The 20,401-nt window shown below is 53.0% G+C and overlaps 2 protein-coding genes across 11 annotated transcripts; both read left to right on the forward strand.

Annotated features, from left to right (window-relative positions):
* The first annotated feature begins 56 nt into the window (after nt 1–56).
* On the forward strand, nt 57–13,905 carry KIF22 (kinesin family member 22). Its single transcript, XM_008514284.2, has 14 exons — nt 57–287; nt 6,320–6,515; nt 8,102–8,229; nt 8,320–8,474; nt 8,701–8,910; nt 8,993–9,223; nt 9,359–9,512; nt 9,625–9,760; nt 11,645–11,813; nt 12,335–12,503; nt 12,874–12,941; nt 13,322–13,534; nt 13,636–13,695; nt 13,785–13,905. Exons 1-14 carry the CDS (start codon nt 200–202, stop codon nt 13,830–13,832), a joined length of 2,025 nt encoding a protein of 674 aa, XP_008512506.1. The 5' UTR covers nt 57–199; the 3' UTR covers nt 13,833–13,905.
* A 271-nt stretch (nt 13,906–14,176) lies between these two features.
* MAZ (MYC associated zinc finger protein) lies at nt 14,177–19,702 on the forward strand. 10 transcript variants are annotated; one of them, XM_070568054.1, is made up of 7 exons: nt 14,182–14,707; nt 15,331–15,417; nt 15,492–16,348; nt 16,760–16,823; nt 17,096–17,267; nt 18,080–18,304; nt 18,612–19,702. In XM_070568054.1, the coding sequence occupies exons 1-6, from the start codon at nt 14,672–14,674 to the stop codon at nt 18,280–18,282; spliced, it is 1,419 nt and encodes a 472-aa protein (XP_070424155.1). In that variant the 5' UTR covers nt 14,182–14,671; the 3' UTR covers nt 18,283–18,304; nt 18,612–19,702. The 10 variants fall into 10 exon arrangements, 8 of the variants coding, with proteins under 8 accessions (XP_070424153.1, XP_070424155.1, XP_070424152.1 ...); XM_070568051.1 differs by having other exon boundaries at nt 14,223–14,707; nt 15,522–16,348; XM_070568052.1 differs by lacking the exon at nt 18,080–18,304 and having other exon boundaries at nt 14,177–14,707.
* The last annotated feature ends 699 nt before the right edge of the window (nt 19,703–20,401 follow it).

Below are 20,401 nucleotides of genomic sequence, written 5' to 3' on the forward strand. Positions count from 1 at the left end.
CGGAACGCACGCCAGGACGTCAACGGCTGGGCGGCCAACGTGCGCGCATGCGTCCTCTGCCAGGGGAAAGTTTTTCTTGCGGCACCCGGAGGCAAGCCCTAAAGGGCGGAATAGTTGCAGCCGCAAGCAGGGGCTTCCGGCGGCGAGTAGCCGTGATTGGTGGAGCCTAGTAGAGGGGGCGGGGCACCGGGAAATTCGAATGGGACAGGCAGTCAAAAGAGAGAGTGGAATGGACGCGGAGGTTCCGGCGCAGCTGAGGCGACGCGGGATGGCGGCAGCGACCTCGGGTATGCGATGCCGGCCTGGCGGGGCGGGGCGACGAAGCCTGGAGCCTTGTAGGGTAATGCGTCGGAGTCTGCTTTGGACTCCGCGGCTTGTCCGGAGAGCCAGAACGGCGCGGGGGCGCGGAGGGGGAAGGTGGGAGTGGGGAGTCGCAAACTGGGCAGCCCACCTCGCTCTTTCCTTCTCACTGTTTCCTGCTGTCCGCGCGGATCAGTCGACCCGGGTTGAGACCCGGTTCCGGCACTAGTTTCGTTTGAGCCCAGCGCCCTTTTCCTCTGTGAGCTTCAGTGTTTTTGTAAAATGGGGACGATGTCCCGATCTCAGGAGATTACGTGAATAAGCGAGTGAAAGTGGCTAACGTTCTCACCGTAAGGACGAAAGGAAGGGAGCTGGACGCGCATTTAGGGGGAAGGGTTCTGTATATGACGTGTTTGGGTGCGGGGAGATCCCTGAGGGCTGTCGCAGGGCAGGCGGGGCTCAGCTGGGCTGCAGCTGGGTGTGAGTCCACAGCATAAGATGCGCTAAGACCCCAGAAAAAGGGAAATAAGGGACTGTTTCCGTTCACTCCAGCCGTGGAAGTCAGTGCTATGGTAGGGTTGGAAAGTCCGTGAGGACACTCAGAATCTTGCGAGTCTTTGTTTACATATGCGTCTCCTCTCTGCCTGTAGACTGAATTCTGGTAGTGATTAGGTGGGCACCATAGTAGTTTATTTGAGTCCCTGTTTGTCAGGTTCTGTGGCAAAACAAAGCTATTTAGTAGAATGTCAAACACATATTGAGCCCTTGCTAGGTGCCGGGCACAGTTGCAAGCATTTATGGTGATTAATTAGTCTCAACGCGATGCTATGAGGTGGTTACTATTATTGTCCCCGTTTTACAGATGAGGAAACTGAGGCACGATGTGTTTAGTAACTAGCTCAAGGTTAACACAGCTAGTAAATATTGGGGTCTGAATTTGCACCCAGGCAGTCTGACTCTAGAGCCTCTGCTCTTAACTATTATGCCCAAGCACATCATATTCCTGCTGTCTGAGCCCAACCTCCCCTCATCCTTCCAAGACCCACTGTGTCTGGTACATAGTTAATATCGTAAAAATGCTTGAATGAATACTGTCCCTTCCCTACAAGAGCTTATAGTCTGTTTCCGTAGTCATATAAACATATAATATGAAAAGCAATGAGAGATATGTATGTCTGTGTATATATATCTATCTATATGCTATGAGAGTTAGAATCTGAAGTAAACCCTTGGGTATTCTGGGAGGACTTCATTAAGGAAGTGATATTTAAGGTGGGTTTCAAAGGTTGGATAAGAGTTTGCCAGGCCGTGGCAGGACGACAAGACTATGAAATGATTTCTTATTTATGATGTAAAGAGAGGTTAAAGTTGCTCTCTTTGGCTTAAATTCCTAGTCAATAAAAAAGAGTTAAGCTGAATGAAAATTGGGAATTGTGGGAGGGGGGAAATTATAATAAGTAAGTGCTAGCCTTGTGCACCCTCAAAATTGCTTTTATGATGTAGTGTAAGCACTTGTTTATGTGTGCTTCTCCTTCCCTCCTCCCCTGGACTGAGCTTTGGGGCAAGAATGGCAGTGAGCCACTTTTATGATGAAAACAGGGAACGAACAAGCCCATGTTTTATGTTAGTTCATTCACCACATCTTAACCTGTTCAGCAAATACTCCTTGAGAGCCTACTCTCTGCCAGGCATTGGAGATACAAAGGGTAGCAGAAAAAGACTTATTGTCGCTGAGTTCACAGTCAGATGGAGAAGGCAGACAAATGTGCAGTTACAGTGGGGTGTGATGAGTGCTTAGATGGAGGAGCTAAAGAGAGCCATAGGTACACCTAACAATGCCTTAGTGGGAGAGTAATTTTACAAGGGAAAGTTTTTTAGAGGAAGTAAGGTATAAGCGTTTACCTCAGTCACTTGGGGGGTAGGTGGGGTAAAGAAGATATTCCAGGGAGAGAGAATAGCATGTGCAAAGGCCCAAAGGTGTGAGAGAACTTGGTGTGTTGTAGGAATTGAAGGAAATTCATAATGGCTGAGAGCTTACAGTGCAAGGAAAGAAGGGGAGAGAGAATGATTGGAAGGGAGTGAGACTGGAGGCAGGGAGACCGGCTGGAAGACTGTTGAGATGATGACTTTGGCAAAGATTGTACAGTGGGAATGGAGAGAAGTGGACTCACTTAAAAAGGTAGAATTGACAGATGTTAATAAGTAACTGATGCGGGAAGTGAGAGAGAAGGTAGAGTTAAGGAAGACTCTCATTTTTGGAGTTGGTTCCATTCATTCTCGTTAGAGAGCATGGAAGGAAGATGAGGTTGCGAGAGATGGGGAAGGGTTCTGTTTAGGACAGGAGGAGTTTGAAGTACCTGACAGCCATGTCAGAGAAGATGTCAGGGCAGCAGCTGGGAATGTGGATCCAAAGTTCAGGAGAGAGCTGTGGTGTGGAGGTGTCGATTAGGAGTCATCAGCTTTAAGATAGTAATTGGAGCCAAGAGAGCAGGTGACCATGCCCATGAAATGAATCAAGGTAGTGGTACTTAACTAGGGGCAATTTTGTTCCCCATGGGGACATTTGTGATGTCTGGAGACATTTTTGGTTGTTACAGTTGGGTGGGGCTGAGGGGGGTGCAGAATGCTACTGACGTGTTTAGTACATAGTGTGTGCTAAACATCCTACAATGTACAGGACAGCCCCACCACAAAGAATTATTCAGCCCAAAATGTTAATAGTGTCAAAATTGAGCAATTCTGGTCTAGAGAGAGGCTAGAAGGAGCCTAGAAAAACATTTAAGACTGGCAGAAACTAAGAAGGAGTGAAGAGAGAGCTAGTGGGTGGCAAGGGAAAAGTCTATTTCCCAAAGAAAAGCAGATCAAGGATGTTGAATACTGCTGGGAAGTCAAATAGGATGGGGACCGAGCATGTCTACTGGATTTAACAGTAAGGAGGTAATTGATGACCCTGCTGAGTGGTGAGGGCAAAAGTGAGTTGCTGCCTTGAGAAGTGAGTAGCAAGAGAAAGAGTGTAATAATAATAGCAACAGCTAACATTTACTGAGTCCTTGCTGTTGGCATTGTGCTAAACGTTGTATGTACATTATTCCTTTGACTCCTCACAATCTTATGAGGGTAGATACTGTAGTTATTTTTATAAAAAGAACCTGAGGCTTGAAGAGGTTAAGAAGCCTTCCCAAGATCACACAGCTAGTAGGTGGAACTTGTCTGACTCCAAGGCCCATGGAGATACAAAGATGAAGGGGCTGAGAAGGCCTGGGGTTTCGTTTAACGAACTCTAGAGTTAGACTTTCATTTGAAGCTCTGTCACTAACTGGCTGTTTACCAGGGGCAAATTAGCTAACCTCTCTATACTGAGGTTTCCTTGTTTGGAAAATGGGGGATGAATGTAAAATGAAACACTTACTGAGCTTTTACCAAGTACCAATGCTGTTCTCAGCACTTTTACATGAATTACCTTGAATTACCTTATTTACTGCCTTAACCCAACTAGTAGATATTTTTATTCCCATTTTACAGGTGTGGAAATTGAGGCACAGGAATAGAAAATAATTTCTCCAGATTATTTAGTTAGTTTTAAGTGGCAGAGCTGGGATTTGAACCCAGGCCATTTTACCTTGAATGATGAACCTACCTACTATGTGCTAGTTATTGTGATGGCATTTTATATGTTACTTCTTCTAATCCTCATTAAGCCTTTCCAAGGCCCATTCCACTCCACTTTAGAGACAAGGAAACAGGGCACATGAATGTTAAGCCACTTGCCCAAGGTCACAAGCTAGTAAGTGGTAGAGCTGGAATTGACATTCACCTCTGTCTGAGCAGAATCTACCCTCTTTCTAGGTCACCACAGACTTTCCCTTCCCCTTGAATTGATCACTAAGCTTCCTTAAGTGCTTCTGTTTCTCTCGTCTTTCTCTGTTCTCACAAAAAAATCTGAGAAAGATAGGCAAGGGAAAGGCTCCTGCACACATTTTTGACAAGTTGGTGAACATCTTTGCAACTTAGTTTTCTCATCTGCGCAGGTGCATCTGCAGGTTCCTATTTACTTGCTGCTGACTTTCAGGATTGCCATGAGGATCAAATGAAAACTAGATGTCCAAGTGCTTTGTAAACCAGAAAGTGAGAAATAGTGTTACCAGCTTCACGTGTCAGATGAAGGAACAGAAGCCCAGTTCTTGAAATAGGCCATCTGCTTATGAGTATGCCCCATGTATGTGTAAGATTCTTTCCAGGGGTAGTCTGCCCACCTTTTTGTCTTGATGTTTTTGTGTTGGCCTCTTGCCTTAGATGAGGTCTATGACTCCCAACAACCAGCTGCTACCACCAGCACAAAAGGAATCAGAGCTACCAAGAACTTCCCCAGTTGGTATATAATAGGGAGGCAATATGGCATCCTCATTAAAAGCAGATTTTTGGAGGTGAAGAGATCTAGGTTTGAATTCAGCTGTTAGCTGTGAGCCACAGTATGGTATCCCCCAATGTAAAATAAAGAAGTACCCTCCTCATAACATATTTTTCAGCTCATTCAGTCCTCATAAAAATAAAGACGCTTTTTTTTTTTAGTTTTATCTTGTGTTTTCTGATGATAAAAATAATTCATAACCTTTTTTCTTTTTCCAAATGACTTAGATTTAATTATCAGAAGCAAACTAAACAGAAAGCTTACAATAGAGAAGGATTGCATGTCTGCCTTTTGCAAACTGAGCAAGGACAAAAAGAGACTAGAGGCTGCCTCTCAACCTTACTCCTGCCAAACAGGGACATCCATGGTGGTGGTGGTGTTGTTTTTAATGCAAACATTACAACATTATAGAACTAGTTAACATAGAAAATAAACCCACATAATACCCCATCAAGAGAAGACCATTGTTAACAGTTTAGAGAGTGTGTGTATGTAGGCATACACATGTAAGTATATATTGTAAACCCTAGGTAGGAAATAGAGGCACAGAAAAGTAAGGCAGTTGATTGACTGGTTTTGGGTGGGGGCAAATGTCAACTGTTTTAATGTTTAGAACAACCCCGCAGGATACTGGTCTACGAACACCTTGGCAATTCAAAGTGTGTCCCACCAGCAGCATCTGGGAGATTGTTAGAAATGCAGAATCTCATGCATCACCCCAAGGACTGATGCCAAATCTGCATTTTGACAAGATCTTCCAGGTTATTTGTGTACACATTACAATCTACACCACACTGGACCTACTTATCAAGCAGGGAAGGAACTGAGGCCAAGCGTGGGGACACCCACAGTACAGCCAGGGTGGAAAGACCTTCCCCAAAAGGAGCTGTGGCCTCTGGCCCTCCCAATGATATCCCTAGGACCCCAGCCTCCAGGCCATTTTCCCTGCCTCTCTGTCAAGGTTATGGAGGTCTCTAGTCTATAAGATGCTGGGGATTTATTCTGTTTATAGGCTCTGCTTATTCCTCCTTTGAAGAGCAAAAAGATAAAATGTAGGTTATGATACAAGATAAAGTAATGGCCCCATGTATAAAATATCCTGGTGCTCAGAAGAGCTACTGCACCTCTATGAGCCATTTCATTTGGTAAAAAAGGACTAATAGAACCTACATCTCAGGGACGCCATGAAGATTAAAGTATGCCTGGCATGAGTCAGTGCTTAATAAATGTTAATGCTTGCGAAGTACACGATGTGGTTTACAGTCCCTGACCTGTATATAATCTCTCTCCTTCAACTCCCGCTGTACTCCTTGTGAGACCATGTATTGGATTCATCTTTTTCTTCCGTCTTGCCCTTCTCTGCTCACCCTAACTAACAGAACACACACCAGTCCTGCCCCACCAGTTCTCCAGGGAAGCCACGCTTTCACACCTCCATGCTTTTGCACATGACTGGAATGCTTGGCAAGCTCCTATTCATCCTTCAGAGCTCAGTTACATCAAGTACCTCCTCCTCCAAGACTCCTACCCCTACCTCTCAGCAAAGCTGGTCCCTGCTTCCTCTGTGCTTTCACCATACTTCATGCCTAAAACTTCTCTTCTCTCCTTCAGGAGCTGGTCGCTGTCGGCTAAGCAAGGTGGGAGCTGGCCGGCGCCCACCTCCAGCTCGAGTAAGGGTGGCTGTACGACTGCGACCATTTGTGGATGGAACAGCTGGAGAAAATGATACCCCCTGTGTACGGGGCCTGGACAGCTGTTCTCTAGAGATTGCCAACTGGAGGAACCACCAGGAGACTCTTAAATACCAGTAAGGTTCAGGCCACTCTTCCCTCCCATCTCTGTGACACTAGGGATCACCTAGGCCTGCTCACACTATCAGTTGCCCAGATGGTTTCTCAGACCTGCCTCTTCAGGATCCTTGTTCCTTCCTTAGTACAGCTTTGTTCCTCACAGCTTCATTTGTTCATTCAGGAAATGTTCACGGGTGCCCATTGTGATGGGTCCTCTGTAGGATACTGTGGGAAAAGACTGGAAGCTAAATCAGACACATTACTACTGTTCACAGTCTTGTGGGGGAAATAGGCACAAAGAGGAGAAGGAGCAGCAAAGGTGAGCAGGAGAGCCCCAGCTAGGGTCTTGGGGAGGGGTGGGAAGGGTTGGAGGTACATAGACCAGCCAGCCAACATAGGCTGCAGCTGGGTGGTATCAGAGAAGACCACCCAGATACTCACAAGGACAGCTACTTTAAAATCCCAGTGGAGGGGCTGGCCCCGTGGCCGAGTGGTTAAGTTCACGCGCTCCGCTGCAGGCGGCCCAGTGTTTCGTTGGTTCAAATCTTGGGTGCGGACATGGCACTGCTCATCGAACCACGCTGAGGCAGTGTCCCACATGCCACAACTAGAAGGACCCACAACGAAGAATATACAACTATGTACCAGGGGGCTTTGGGGAGAAAAAAGGAAAAAAAAACAAAATCTAAAAAAAAAAAAAAATCCCAGTGGAGATTTAAAGTTCAGACTCCTTGGCCTGTCATTGTAGGCAAGGGACTGGCAAACTACAGCCTGCAGGTCAAATCTGACCAGGAGACTTTTTGTAAATAAAGCTTTATTGGAACACAACCATGCTTGTTTAGTTACATATTGTCTATGGCTGCTTTCCGACTACAATGGCAGAGTCGAGTAGTTGTGAAAGGAACCATATGGTCCACAAAGCCTAAAATATTTACTGTCTGGCTCTTTACAGAAAAAGTTTGCCAACCCCATTTTAGGCCCCTGACAGTTTGGCTTTAGTTTCTTTCCAGCCTCATACCCCTAACACATGCTATACTCTACTTATACTAATCCCTGCTGTGGCCTCAGCCACAGCTTCTTGACCAGAGTGCAACGAATGGACTATAGGTGTGATGAGTCTCACCTAGTCATAAGCAGTATCCTCTATTTATTCCATTATGGTGTACAAATACTACTTTCTATATATACTGTGATGTGAAAAAGATTGGGAAGCTCTGCCCTTTCATACCATGTCTTGTCTATGTGCTATTTTTGATAGTTAGAATAGCTTTCTCTTCTCTCTTGGGCAAAATCTTCCTTCCTCAAGAAGAATTAGCTACACCTTCTAGTGTGTTCTCATCTTCATTTCCTGAATCACAGCAAAGTATGAATATATATCTATCCCACTAGACTGCAGAACTCCCAGGAGCAGGGACATTAGATCATTTCCATATTCCTAACACCAGTATAGGGACTGGGATGGATGGTGTTGAGTGGGTGCTTTCTAAGGTCTTTGTGCAAGAAAAGGGATAGAGACTCTTTTAAATCTGAGGCCAGTATTATCCTCTAGGTCTAGGTGAGAATGGAACGCTCCACTAATTTCCTCTTTTCTTCCTGCCTACAGGTTTGATGCATTCTATGGGGAGAGGAGCTCTCAGCAGGACATCTATGCAGGATCTGTGCAGCCCATCCTAAGGCACTTGCTGGAAGGGCAGAATGCCAGCGTGCTTGCCTATGGGCCCACAGGGGCAGGTGAGGGAGCCAGATAGGGAACAGCTATGAGTCAGAAAGGGCTAGGGTGTGGGGAGGAAAATCTCACAGCTCTCTCCACTCTTTCCCCAGGGAAGACGCACACAATGCTGGGCAGCCCAGAGCAACCTGGAGTGATTCCCAGGGCTCTCATGGATCTCCTACAGCTCACAAGGGAGGAGGGTGCTGAGGGCCGGCCATGGGCCCTCTCTGTCACTATGTCCTACTTAGAGATCTACCAGGAAAAGGTGAGACCCTGCTCTGATTGGAAAGGGAAGAGAAAAAGGGTCAAAATAAGACCCAGCTCTAGAACATGAAGCTCTGCTCTAGCAAGGAGGTACGACCTGGAATGACAAAGTTTGGGGTAGCAGATGGTAAAACTTGTGAGATTCCATCAGAGAAAAAGAGACTGATCCCCAAGAAGTAAACAGCCTGTGTCTGGGGAATTGGCTCTACCTCTCACTGCTCAAACAGGTATTAGATCTCTTGGATCCTGCATCAGGAGACCTGGTGATCCGAGAAGACTGTCGAGGAAACATCCTGATTCCAGGCCTCACGCAGAAGCCCATCACTAGCTTTGCTGATTTTGAGCGGCACTTCCTGCCAGCCAGTCAAAATCGGACTGTAGGTGCCACCCGGCTCAACCAGCGCTCCTCCCGCAGTCATGCTGTGCTCCTGGTTAAGGTGAGGCCCACTGACAGGGGTGAGGACCTTAAAAGCCTCTACAGCCTGAGCTAAGCCTGAGGCCCTTGCTCTTTACTCCCAGGTGGATCAGCGGGAACGTTTGGCCCCATTTCGCCAGCGGGAGGGGAAACTCTACCTGATTGACTTGGCTGGCTCAGAGGACAACCGGCGAACAGGCAACAAGGGCCTGCGGCTGAAGGAGAGTGGAGCCATCAACACCTCCCTCTTTGTACTGGGCAAAGTGGTAGATGCACTGAACCAGGGTCTCCCTCGTGTGCCTTACCGGGACAGCAAGCTCACTCGCCTGTTGCAGGTCGGGCCGCCCATCTCAGGGAAAAGGGGCTGGAGAAGGAGGTTCTCAGGCCTGCTGCGGGGTTGGGGAATAGCAGTCAAGTAATGGGAGGGCGGGCTTCTGACTCACCCACCCTGCCCAATTCCCATGCCTTAGGACTCTCTGGGTGGCTCAGCCCACAGCATCCTCATTGCCAACATTGCCCCTGAGAGACGCTTCTACCTAGACACAGTCTCTGCGCTCAACTTTGCTGCCAGGTCCAAGGAGGTGATCAACCGGCCTTTTACTAATGAGAGCCTGCAGCTTCATGGTGAGGACTGGGGTTGGCAGGAGTGGAAAGGCCAGATCTGGACAATTGAGGAATTGGCTGGATCCACCAAGCATCAGCACAGAGGCTGACCACCACCCCCATCTTCCCCTAGTCTTGGCATCTGTTAAACTGTCTCAGAAAGAACTGCTAGGCCCATCAGAAGCAAAGAGAGCCCGAGGCCCTGAGGAAGAAGAGATTGGGAGTCCTGAGCCCCCAGCAGCTCCAGCCTCTGCCTCCCAGAAACTCAGGTGAGCAGAGGGGGAGGGGTCTTGGGCATATTTCCTTTCCTGTTGTGTCTGGGTTGGGTGCAAAGCAGCAGCAGGTTTAGCCCGGAAGATCCTTGAGCTGCCAACTTGTTCTTCTCCCATTCACCCAAAATTCTGCTCTCTTGAATTCACTGAAGTGCTAAGATCAATTTCTGTCCTCAGTGCTGCTGCCTGGGGCCCTAAGGAGGTCTCCTCCTAGAGCTTCTAGTCCCCTCCCTTTCCATTTTCCAACCTCTTTAGGCAGCAAAACCTCACATTTGGGGGCATCTGTTTCAAGGACAAGCACTTTTGCTTCTGGCTCAAGGAATAATCTGGATCAGGTCTTTCAGGTACAGAGGATAAGAACAAGGCAATGGAGACAAGAGATGAAGAAATGTCTTGCTGAGATCCCTCAGCCTGTGTTAGAGTCAACCTCTCCATGACTCTCCAAGGAGCTGGTTGCTGTCCTAACTTTGTCCTGCTTCTACCCTCAGTCCAAACAAAGCCTCTCTACACTAAGTCCCTTCTGTGTGTGTGTCCTCCCTTCTCCAGCTCTGACAGCCCCACCTCATGGCCCAGGACGCACTAATCCTCAGGTCACGCCTGTTAAGCAGTCCTGCTTTCTGTGTCTAACCATGATTCTCCAAGGAGCCAGTTGCAGTTTTAACTTTGCCCTGTTTCTACTCTGAGCCCCCCAAAAGCCTGTCTACACTGTATAAGTCCTAAGACTGCTGAACAGAGGTGACCTGAGAAGGCCAAGGATTAGTGCACACTCTGCCCCAGGGGGCTGTTGTAGTTGAGGAAGGATGGCATACACAAAAGGTGCTTGCTCACTCACAACCTCATCTCTCAATTTTGTCTTTCTCAAGTCACTTTTCAGCAGTCCCCTCTCCTCTGTGTACAAACTCAGAAACACCTGCACATCTGTATTACATGTGAACAGGCAGGGTTTCTGCCTGATTGGCACCCTGGGTAAGCTCAGAGATGGGGCACATCAGACCTACTTAGACCCTGTCGTTAGGGGGCTCATGTTTCAGAAGGGGATATTTCCTACAGGAACATCAGTATATGATGCAAGGTAGATATTACAGAGTGCAATAAGGAAGGAGGAGCTTCTTGTTCTGTGAGAGCCAGGAAGGAAGAAACGACTTCTAGTGTTCACCCATATTTTCTGATCCTGCTCTTCCTAGGCACTTGCGCACGAACAACAGGGCAGTCTCTGTCCTTGAGGAACTAGTTCACAGTGTAGGAAAAAAGATAACACAGTCAAGCTGGGTATCATGGGAAAGGTGGCATCAAACTGACTTTGAATGATAATTGAGATCAGATGTGAGAGAAAAAATTCCAGACAGAAGGAACAAAAGTTAGGCATCATGCTTAGATTAAGTCCCGGACTCTGCTTGAATAGGCCTTTGCTGCTGCCCACAGGAGAAAGGCTTGGCACTTGAGTCCTTCAGTGGCTTTCAAAACCCTGCTGAAGATGACTGGCTCTGTGCACCTTTCCCCAGCTGCTCCTCCAAATGGACAGGCACACAGCCCTTGCTATCACCTTATCAAGGTCTCTTACTTTTCATTAGTAAGTACCTCCAGCAGAGCAATGTCTTAGATCCTGAATACCTGGAACGCAGTTGTTTACTAAATGCTTGTTCTCATCTGATTTCCTGGCATCCCTGAGAGGTTACTTGGGCAAGTAGTGATCGATCCCCATTCACCTGATGAAGACACTGCATCCAGAGAGTCTGGATGACTTGCTCATAGTTGCCCAGAAAGTTAACACTAGGGTTTTGGAACCACAGAATATACCACATTAAGGCATGATGAGGGGAATCCTGCTGCTGGAGAGGGTGATGAGAGAAGAGGTAGATAGGGAGTAACCTCTTTGCTCAGCCCCCTACAGAAGCTAAGTAGCATGGACCCAGCCATGCTGGAGCGCCTCCTAAGCTTGGACCGCCTGCTGGGTTCCCAGGGGAGCCAGGGGACCCCTCTGCTGAGCACCCCAAGGCGAGAGCGGATGGTGCTCATGAAGACAGTGGAGGAGAAGAATTTGGAGATTGAGGTAAGTGTTGAGGGTGTGGGGGCTGGGATTCCTACCGGCCTTGAGAAGCAATCCGAGGATCTTCAGATAGGGAAGGGCACTGAAAGGCTGGATCAGATCCAGTTTTCATCCCACCCCGGAAACCCTCAGTTCTCCAGCTCCTGCTTTAATGTCCTTAACATGGCTGAACTTTGAAAAATAATTGAGATCACATGTAAGAAGAAAATATTCTAGGTAAAAGGAACAAATGCAAGACACTGCCATTTCCTGAAACATAGCTCAAGTTAACTTAGGAATCTGCTTGAACAGTCCTTCCCTTCAGTGTTTCACCAAGTGGCTTATTCCACCTCTGGGCAGCTCTGATCATTAGAAAACCCTTAATTATATTGGGCTCCAATTATCTCCTGGTAGCTTCTCCCATTGGTCCTCGCCCTGCCCTCTAGGGCGAGGCACACTGCCTGCACACTCAATTTCCTAATTCATTGCCCTTCAAGCTGACCTAGAATTGGCTCTGGGTCACATTTCCTGATCCTTTCCAACAGAGGCTTAAGATGAAGCAAAAAGAACTAGAAGCCAAGGTGCTAGCCCAGGAGGCTACGGACCCAAAGGAGAAAGAGAACTGCTCTCCCATAATGCTCCGACCCCTTGGCCGCCGCACAGTCACAGTGGCTAAGCCCCTCAAAAAGGCTGTGGTGATGCCCCTACAACTGAGTAAGTTTGGCTCTGGGGGCCAGGAGGGCCCAGATAACAGATCTCAGAAAGGAGGTGTTAGAAGCAGCTGTCCTCATGTCACTCGTGTCCTCCCACCATAGGCCAGCCCGAAGGAGGGGTGAGGAGGATCTGAAATAGAGCTGGGTGTTCTGCTCTCAGGCATTTAGTACAATGGGGTAGACTGACAAGAGCATGAATGATTATCATGCAAGACCAACTGAGATTACTTGCAAATACACTATAAGAAAGGTCATGGAAACACAACAAAAGAAGAGGTTAACTTGGGGTGGAGGGGAACTGGGGAATCAAAAACGGGAGAACCATGTGGCTACCAGGGTGGGTGACTCGAGTTCACGATTCTTGCTTTCAGTTCAAGAGCAGGCAGCATCCCCAAATGCCGAGATCCATATCCTGAAGAGGAAAGGCGGGAAGAGAAAGGTGAGAGTAGTTGGAGGCTTAGGCTACACCTAGAGCCTAGAAGTAAGGGGTAGTGAGCTCTAGTGGGAAGAGCACTGGCCGTGGAGTTACACAACCTGTCAGAACACTTATTAGCTATTTACATTTATTAACTCATATGATCTTCACAGCAACTCTGCTGCCACTCTATCACAAGTTGGATAAAATGAGAGTCAGCCCAGTGAGTGACCAGAGGGAAAGGTTTCTGTGCAACTTGACAGGAGGGAGAGACAGGCTAGGGAGGGCGGGAGGTAGCTGCTGTTCGGCTCCTATCCGTGGCAGAGGAGTCCAAAGCAGTTTGCTGCCACGGGCAGAACAGCAAACTCTGCTGTTTCTGTCACTCACCTCCCCCTGCCTCATAGCTGGAGTCCTTGGATGCCTCAGAGTCGGAGGAGAAGGCTAACGACTGCTGGGAGCTACAGATCAGCCCAGAGCTACTGACCCAGGGGCGCCAAAAAATCTTAGATCTGCTGAACAAAGGCTCAGCCCGGGATCTGCGCAGCCTGCAGCGCATTGGCCAAAAGAAGGCGCAGCTCATCGTGGGCTGGAGGGAGCTCCACGGCCCCTTCAGCCAGGTAATGGCCCAGGGAGGGCAGCCCCGGAATGAAGTGGGCCCTGGGGGGAGGGAGAGCCTGGCACGCCCTAGACCCCTTCCCCATCGCTGCCCTCCTGCCAGGTGGAAGACCTGGGACGCGTGGAGGGCATGTCCGGGAAACACATGGAGTCCTTCCTGAAGGTGAGCTCGGGCTGGGCCCCGGCCCCCTCCTCCCCAGCCTGCGCCCGCCCCGGCTCTAACGCTGCTCTCCCTTCCCTCCTGTGTTGCAGGCGAACATCCTGGGTCTCGCTGCGGGCCTGCGCTGCCACCCCTCCTGACCGCGGCTCCTCTCCTCTTTTTTAAAATCCTTGTATAACCGCTTGTTGTGTAAATACAGTTTTTACTCCGGTGCTTCAGCCTGATTTTTGGGACTGTGGGGGCAGGGCCGGGGGTATAATTGCCCTTGGGTGGACGACTAACACCCTCAGCCAAGTTCTTTGGGCGCCATCTTTGGGAAAACATGAAGCAGCCCCGGACTGTAAATAAAACGCAGGAGCCGGGAGTGGGGAAAGGACGGTGGCCGAAAGGAAACAAAAAGCCAATGCGAAAGCAAGATAATGACGACCGTTAGGCGGGCGCGCGCTTAGAGTTTAGCCCCGCCCCATCTGTACCCCCAGCGCGCGCTCCCCAATTCTCCCGCTCAGCAACGACAGCGGTTTTGTGCGCGTGCGCGCGAAATAACGGCCGCTGGCGGAGGGAGGAGGGGGGTGGAATCTTTGAAGGGGGGGAAGAGCGAAGCCGCCCTGTCTCCCGCGCGCCCACCACCTGCGCCATCGTCAGCCAATCAGCGGCCGTCTCGGGGGTCTCGCGCTTGGGGCGACTCGGGCTGCTGGGTGGCTTCCCCGTCCCTCCTCCCGCCAGAGTTCCTCTCGTGCCTCCCCCCTCCCGCTGGCCGTGCGCGAGCTCGCGCTCGCGCCCGCTCCAGCCTCTTGTGTGTCCTCGCGCCCCCCGCCCGCCCTCCCCGCGCGCAGTGTGCTCCGCTCCCCCCACCCTCCTCCTCCTTCCCCCCTCCCGCCCGTCCCGCGCGCCTCCTCCCTGGGTTCCCCCTCCCCCACTGCCGCCTCCACCTCCTCCCGCCCCAGGGCGAGCGCGAGCTACCTCCCTCCCTCCCTCCGCCATGGATCCCGGCAACTGGAGCAGCTTCATCTTCCAGGTAACAACCCCCTCCCCCGCCCCCACCCCCCGTTCCCACCCCCCTCCCGCCCGCCCTCCCTCCCGTCCCACCCCCCCTCCGCGCGCCCGGTGCGCGCGCAGCTGTCCCCCTCCCTCCCTCGCGCCCTCCCCCGCCCTCCCCGAGGCGCCGGCTGGGCGCGCGCGCGGCGGGGGCCGAGACTGCTCCCTCGCTCCCCCCACCCCGCCCCGCCGGGCTCCAACCGCCGCCGCCGCCGCCGCCGCCCGGGCCCCCGCCCCCGGCCCCCGGCCCCGCGGGGCCTCCAGCCCCCACCCAGGGGGCGTCGCCGCCGCGGTCGCCGCCGCGCTCCGCGGCCCTCCAGGCGCCCTCCTTCCCTCCCTCCTGCCGGCCGGGGCGCGCGGGCGGCGGGGCGGCCCGCGGGCCATGCGTTCGGCGCGGCCCAGCCGGGCCGGCCGGGGGCGGCGCCCCGAGCCCGGGCCCCGCGCGGCCCGCGCCCCTGTCCCCCGTTGAGCCCCGGGGGCCCCGCCGCGGCCGAGGCCATGTTCCCCGTGTTCCCTTGCACGCTGTTGGCCCCCCCCTTCCCCGTGCTGGGCCTGGACTCCCGGGGGGTGGGCGGCCTCATGAACTCCTTCCCGCCACCTCAGGGTCACGCCCAGAACCCCCTGCAGGTCGGGGCTGAGCTCCAGTCCCGCTTCTTTGCCTCCCAGGGCTGCGCCCAGAGTCCATTCCAGGTGAGTAGGGGCCGGCCGTGGCCGGGAGGGCGCCGACCCGCGGCCGCGGCCCACACGGCGCCTTGTCTTCACAGGCCGCGCCGGCGCCCCCACCCACGCCCCAGGCCCCGGCGGCCGAGCCCCTCCAGGTGGACTTGCTCCCGGTTCTCGCCGCCGCCCAGGAGTCGGCTGCGGCTGCAGCCGCCGCCGCAGCTGCCGCTGCCGCTGCCGCCGTTGCTGCCGCGCCCCCTGCCCCGGCCGCTGCCTCCACAGTGGACACAGCGGCTCTGAAACAGCCCCCCGCGCCCCCTCCGCCGCCCCCGCCGGTGTCGGCGCCTGCTGCCGAGGCCGCGCCCCCTGTCTCTGCCGCCACCATCGCCGCAGCCGCGGCCACTGCCGTCGTAGCGCCAGCCTCGACGGTCGCCGTGGCCCCGGTCGCATCTGCCTTGGAGAAGAAGACAAAGAGCAAAGGGCCCTACATCTGTGCCCTGTGCGCCAAGGAGTTCAAGAACGGCTACAATCTCCGGAGGCACGAGGCCATCCACACGGGAGCCAAGGCCGGCCGAGTCCCCTCGGGTGCTATGAAGATGCCTACTATGGTGCCCCTGAGCCTTCTGAGCGTGCCCCAGCTGAGCGGAGCCGGCGGGGGAGGGGGAGAAGCGGGAGCCGGCGGCGGAGCGGCCACAGTGGCCGCTGGTGGCGTGGTGACCACGACCGCCTCGGGAAAGCGCATCCGGAAGAACCACGCCTGTGAGATGTGCGGCAAGGCTTTCCGCGACGTCTACCACCTGAACCGACACAAGCTGTCGCACTCGGACGAGAAGCCCTACCAGTGCCCGGTGTGCCAGCAGCGCTTCAAGCGCAAGGACCGCATGAGCTACCACGTGCGCTCACATGACGGCGCTGTGCACAAGCCCTACAACTGCTCCCACTGTGGCAAGAGCTTCTCCCGGTGTGCACAGGGCCTCAGCCGCCCACTCTGCGGGTTGGGAGGGAGGAAGGGAAGGACAGCAACGGAGGTGGCCTGGCCTTGGCTGGTGGGAGGGAGGAGGTTTCTGAGGATAGGGACCGGGAGCCACTCCCAGGAAGGAGGGAGGAAAGCCTCTCCTAGTTACCAGGGAGCAGGGGGTGGTACTTAGCAGAGGAGGTGGGTCGTTGGGTAGTAGGAAAGCTTCGTGTGGGAGGAGCATGAGACAGCCCTGTGCGAGGGGAGGGATTTCTTACCTAACTAGAACTCTGAAGCCTCGGGTTTAGGAGAAAATCCAGGGACCTTTGGAAAGGCCTGTAGTGCCTACGAAATTAGGCAGATTTGGGGGCACCTCCACACCCCAGGGCCCTAACCCCAAACCCAACATATCCCCAGGCCGGATCACCTCAACAGTCACGTCAGACAAGTACACTCAACAGAACGGCCCTTCAAATGTGAGGTAGGAAGCCCGCCTCCTCCTGTCCTGGTTTTCATGATTTTGATCCTCATTGTAGCTGTCTGAGTTCAGCCTCTCAGACCCCCTTTTTCTCTCTCTTTTTGCTTTTTCACTCCATTTTCTCATCCCTTCTTCAAGACCCCATCATCTCACTCCCATTTCCTACAGATCAAAGATCCCCAAGGCTCTGATTCCTTTAACCTCTTGCCCCCCTCTCCCTACTCCCCAAAGCTTTAACTCTCCTGACACCCCCCACGCCCCTCCCCCCTCCCCAGAAATGTGAGGCAGCTTTTGCTACAAAGGATCGACTTCGGGCGCACACAGTACGACACGAGGAGAAGGTGCCATGTCATGTGTGTGGCAAGATGCTGAGCTCGGCTTATATTTCGGACCACATGAAGGTGCACAGCCAGGGCCCTCACCATGTCTGTGAGCTCTGCAACAAAGGTACATGCTGAGGGATGCCGGGAGGGCCAGGGACAAAGGGTGGGGACAAACCCAGAAGCCCTTCCACAGATGTGGGTTAAAGGTGATGCAGCCAAGAGCTCATGGCATCTAGAGCCCTTTAGGAAGCAAATGAAGCAACACTGGGACGACTGAAGATCACTAAGTTCTAAGAGGTCATGGCTGGAAAAGATTGCTACCAGAAAGAGTCAATTTCTGGGTGTGTGTTGGGAGAATGGGAGTGGGACATATGGCTGCTTTGGGGAAGGAATGATGAAGAGAGCCAGTTCCCAAGGGTTGGAAGGCAAGGTTTCAGCTGTGCAGCCACTAGTTCTTGTCTTTGGCTCCTGGGGCGAGTGGAGTACTTTGGCAAGCATTTAGCAAGCACACGTCCTACCCTAGTAACAGAGAAAACTGCTTTTAAACAGATTGACTTGTTCACTGAGTAACTGGGCTGAGACTGTATGGGGCACTGGAGGGAGGGGACACAGCCGTCTCTGCTGAGGGTCAGCCCTACAAGTGGTTAGGAATCAGTGTCCTGTCACCCTAGGATAGATCCCGTGGCCATGGAGAATGGGCTCTGATGAGGGTACTAAGGCCACGAAGTTGACACCACTCAACCAGGCCCCAAGCTTAAGGGCTGTGCCCCACCAGCCCCAGCAGAGTAGTTGTCCCCAGGTTACCAAGGATGTGGTGGGAGGAGGACAGGGCCATCTGAGGAGGGCGTCCCCAGCCTAGGAGAACAGCCCCGTCTCTGGGGTCTCCGCTTGGCTGACCCCCATCCCCCCATCCCAATCCACCCCCCCCCCCCATAGGCTTCACCACGGCAGCATACCTGCGCATCCACGCGGTGAAGGACCATGGGCTCCAGGCCCCGCGGGCTGACCGCATCCTGTGCAAGCTGTGCAGCGTGCACTGCAAGACCCCCGCCCAGCTGGCCGGCCACATGCAGACCCATCTGGGGGGGGCCGCCCCCCCTGTCCCGGGAGATGCCCCCCAGCCACAGCCCACCTGCTGAGGGGGACCCCTGCACCCACCAGGCAAGGCGTGGGGCATGGCTGGGGGGGGTGGGATGGGCATGTGGGACAAGGGGGTTCAGAGGGCCCAATAGGGGATCTCAGGAAGGCCAGGGATGCCCATCTATCACTCAAAGTAGGGAGATTTCTGGGGACAGGGAGGGCCCTTCAGAACTGGGTAAGGATGCAGGTTGAAGTCTCTGGGGACCAAATAGGAAGTGAGCAACGGCTGTGTCCCAGGGGAAGGAGTCTGGGAAAGAGTCTGGGGCAAGGGGCAAAGTTCTTGCCATTCAGATCGCACTGTGATCTTCTGGTGTTTCTCGCCGTGCAGGTACTGGTGAGGTCTGTCCAATGGCTGCGGCGGCGGCGGCAGCGGCGGCGGCAGCAGCAGCAGCAGTAGCAGCCCCCCCCACAGCAGTGGGCTCCCTTTCGGGGGCCGAGGGGGTGCCTGTGAGCTCTCAGCCACTTCCCTCCCAGCCCTGGTGAGCTCAAAGTTGGTGGGGGGCAGAGGGGAAAATGGAGGAAAGTCCCTTGGTATCATCTCCTCTTCCCCTCTCTCTTCCCACCAACTCCTCACACTTCACTCACCAACCAAGGAGCCTCCAGAAGGAAAAGAGGAAGAAATGTTTTCTTAGGGGAATTCGCTAGGTTTTAACAATTTGTTTCTCCTGCTCCTCTCTTCTCCTTATCAGACCTGACCCCACACACACACCTGTTCCCTCCGTTGTGTTGAAGCCCCCTGGACAGTGGGCAGGGGTGGCAGAGGACAGGAGTGGCCACTGCCCTCACCCTCTCTCCTCTCTGTAAGCCCCTGCCCTGCTCTTCCAGGGATTTGCGAGCCTTCTCCCTTGATGGTCCTTGCTCCCCTCCTTCCAGCCCCTCCCCCAACTGTCTGCTGCCCCTCCCTGGGGAGTTGGTGCTTTTTTTTTTTTTTTCAGGGGGAGGGAGGAGAGGAAGGAGGGAAATCAAAAGATTCTGTCCCAGGGAGGGGAAAAGGTGAGATTTGAGAAGGGGCAGAAGCGGAGAAGGCAGAGGTTGTACCTTCATAAGGTTGGGTTGTTTGGGCTCAGGCCCTAAACATCCTACTTGAGAATCATCAGGGGAAAACAAGTCAAGGGGAGCAGAAGGAGCCACTAGGGCCAGAGGCAAGACAAGAGATGGAATCTTAGGGGGCCAGGGTAAATGGGGGGGTCCAGGGCCTAGAGGTGCTTCCTAGGGTGGGGGGAATGCAGCCGCAGTGTCTCCCCCTTCCCTCTTCTACCCCAGCTCCAGCCCTGGCCTTTTCTTTTCATCCCTCTCCCCCACGACAGAAGCTATGGCCCTGGCCATGTCATCGTGTTCCTGTGTCCCCTGCATGTTCCCCATCCTTCACCCCCTCCTTTTGCGCGGACCCCATTACAATAAATTTTAAATAAAAACCTGTCTCTGACTCTGGATTGAATGACTTGCTCTCACCAAGCCCCCTGTCCCCACCCACCAAGGGTTTCTTTTTGGGCCTGGTGTCAGGCCCAGTCTTGCTCTGGCCTGTGTGGCTCCCAGGCTCTGACTCCTCCCTCTCCAGAGGCAGCACCAGTAGCTGCAGCCCAGATACAGGGTGGGGCCAAGGCTCTAGTGGCTGTGGAGAGCAAGTTCCAGGACTCCCAGATCTCTGGGGAATACCCAATCTGGACAGGCCCAGAATAGCCAGTGGAGGTTTGAAGAGGCCTGGGTTAGAAACCTAAACAGAGTTGCTGGACATAGATGCTACTCTCCACCATCTATACCCATGGCCTGCTGCTCAGATCCCAGCCAAATACCTGTACACCCTTAAGTCCCTGAGGTGATGGTGGATGATGCAGCTGCAGAAAGGCTGGGCAGGTCTGAGCCCTAAGACCGGGAGCAGTAAGGTTGAGAATAAAAACTGCACTTTTCCCCACCGTGTCCCCTTCATTCTTGGCATGGTCCACCATGTATTTACTCAGGCTTCTCTGCTCCAGCCCCGTCTTGTTCCAGACTGCCCCTGCAGCCCCTGCCCTGCTCCTTGGAATTCCCTTCCCTGTCCTTGCTCTGGCTTTTTCAGGGACCCTTTTCTTGAGCCTTCCAGTACCCATTTCTGCTGCTTCCTAGGGGGTAGAGGGACTT

Source organism: Equus przewalskii, chromosome 12 (genome assembly GCF_037783145.1).
Source record: "Equus przewalskii isolate Varuska chromosome 12, EquPr2, whole genome shotgun sequence".
NCBI lineage: Eukaryota > Metazoa > Chordata > Mammalia > Perissodactyla > Equidae > Equus > Equus przewalskii.

Coding starts and splice junctions, on each gene's coding strand:
- KIF22 (XM_008514284.2), top strand. CDS start 200: ATGGGACAGGCAGTCAAAAGAGAGAGTGGAATGGACGCGGAGGTTCCG. Junction 288..6,319: donor GATGGCGGCAGCGACCTCGG/GTATGCGATGCC, acceptor TCTCTCCTTCAG/GAGCTGGTCGCTGTCGGCTA. Junction 8,230..8,319: donor CTATGGGCCCACAGGGGCAG/GTGAGGGAGCCA, acceptor CTCTTTCCCCAG/GGAAGACGCACACAATGCTG.
- MAZ (XM_070568055.1), top strand. CDS start 15,226: ATGTTCCCCGTGTTCCCTTGCACGCTGTTGGCCCCCCCCTTCCCCGTG. Junction 15,418..15,491: donor GCGCCCAGAGTCCATTCCAG/GTGAGTAGGGGC, acceptor TTGTCTTCACAG/GCCGCGCCGGCGCCCCCACC. Junction 16,824..17,095: donor AACGGCCCTTCAAATGTGAG/GTAGGAAGCCCG, acceptor CCCCCTCCCCAG/AAATGTGAGGCAGCTTTTGC.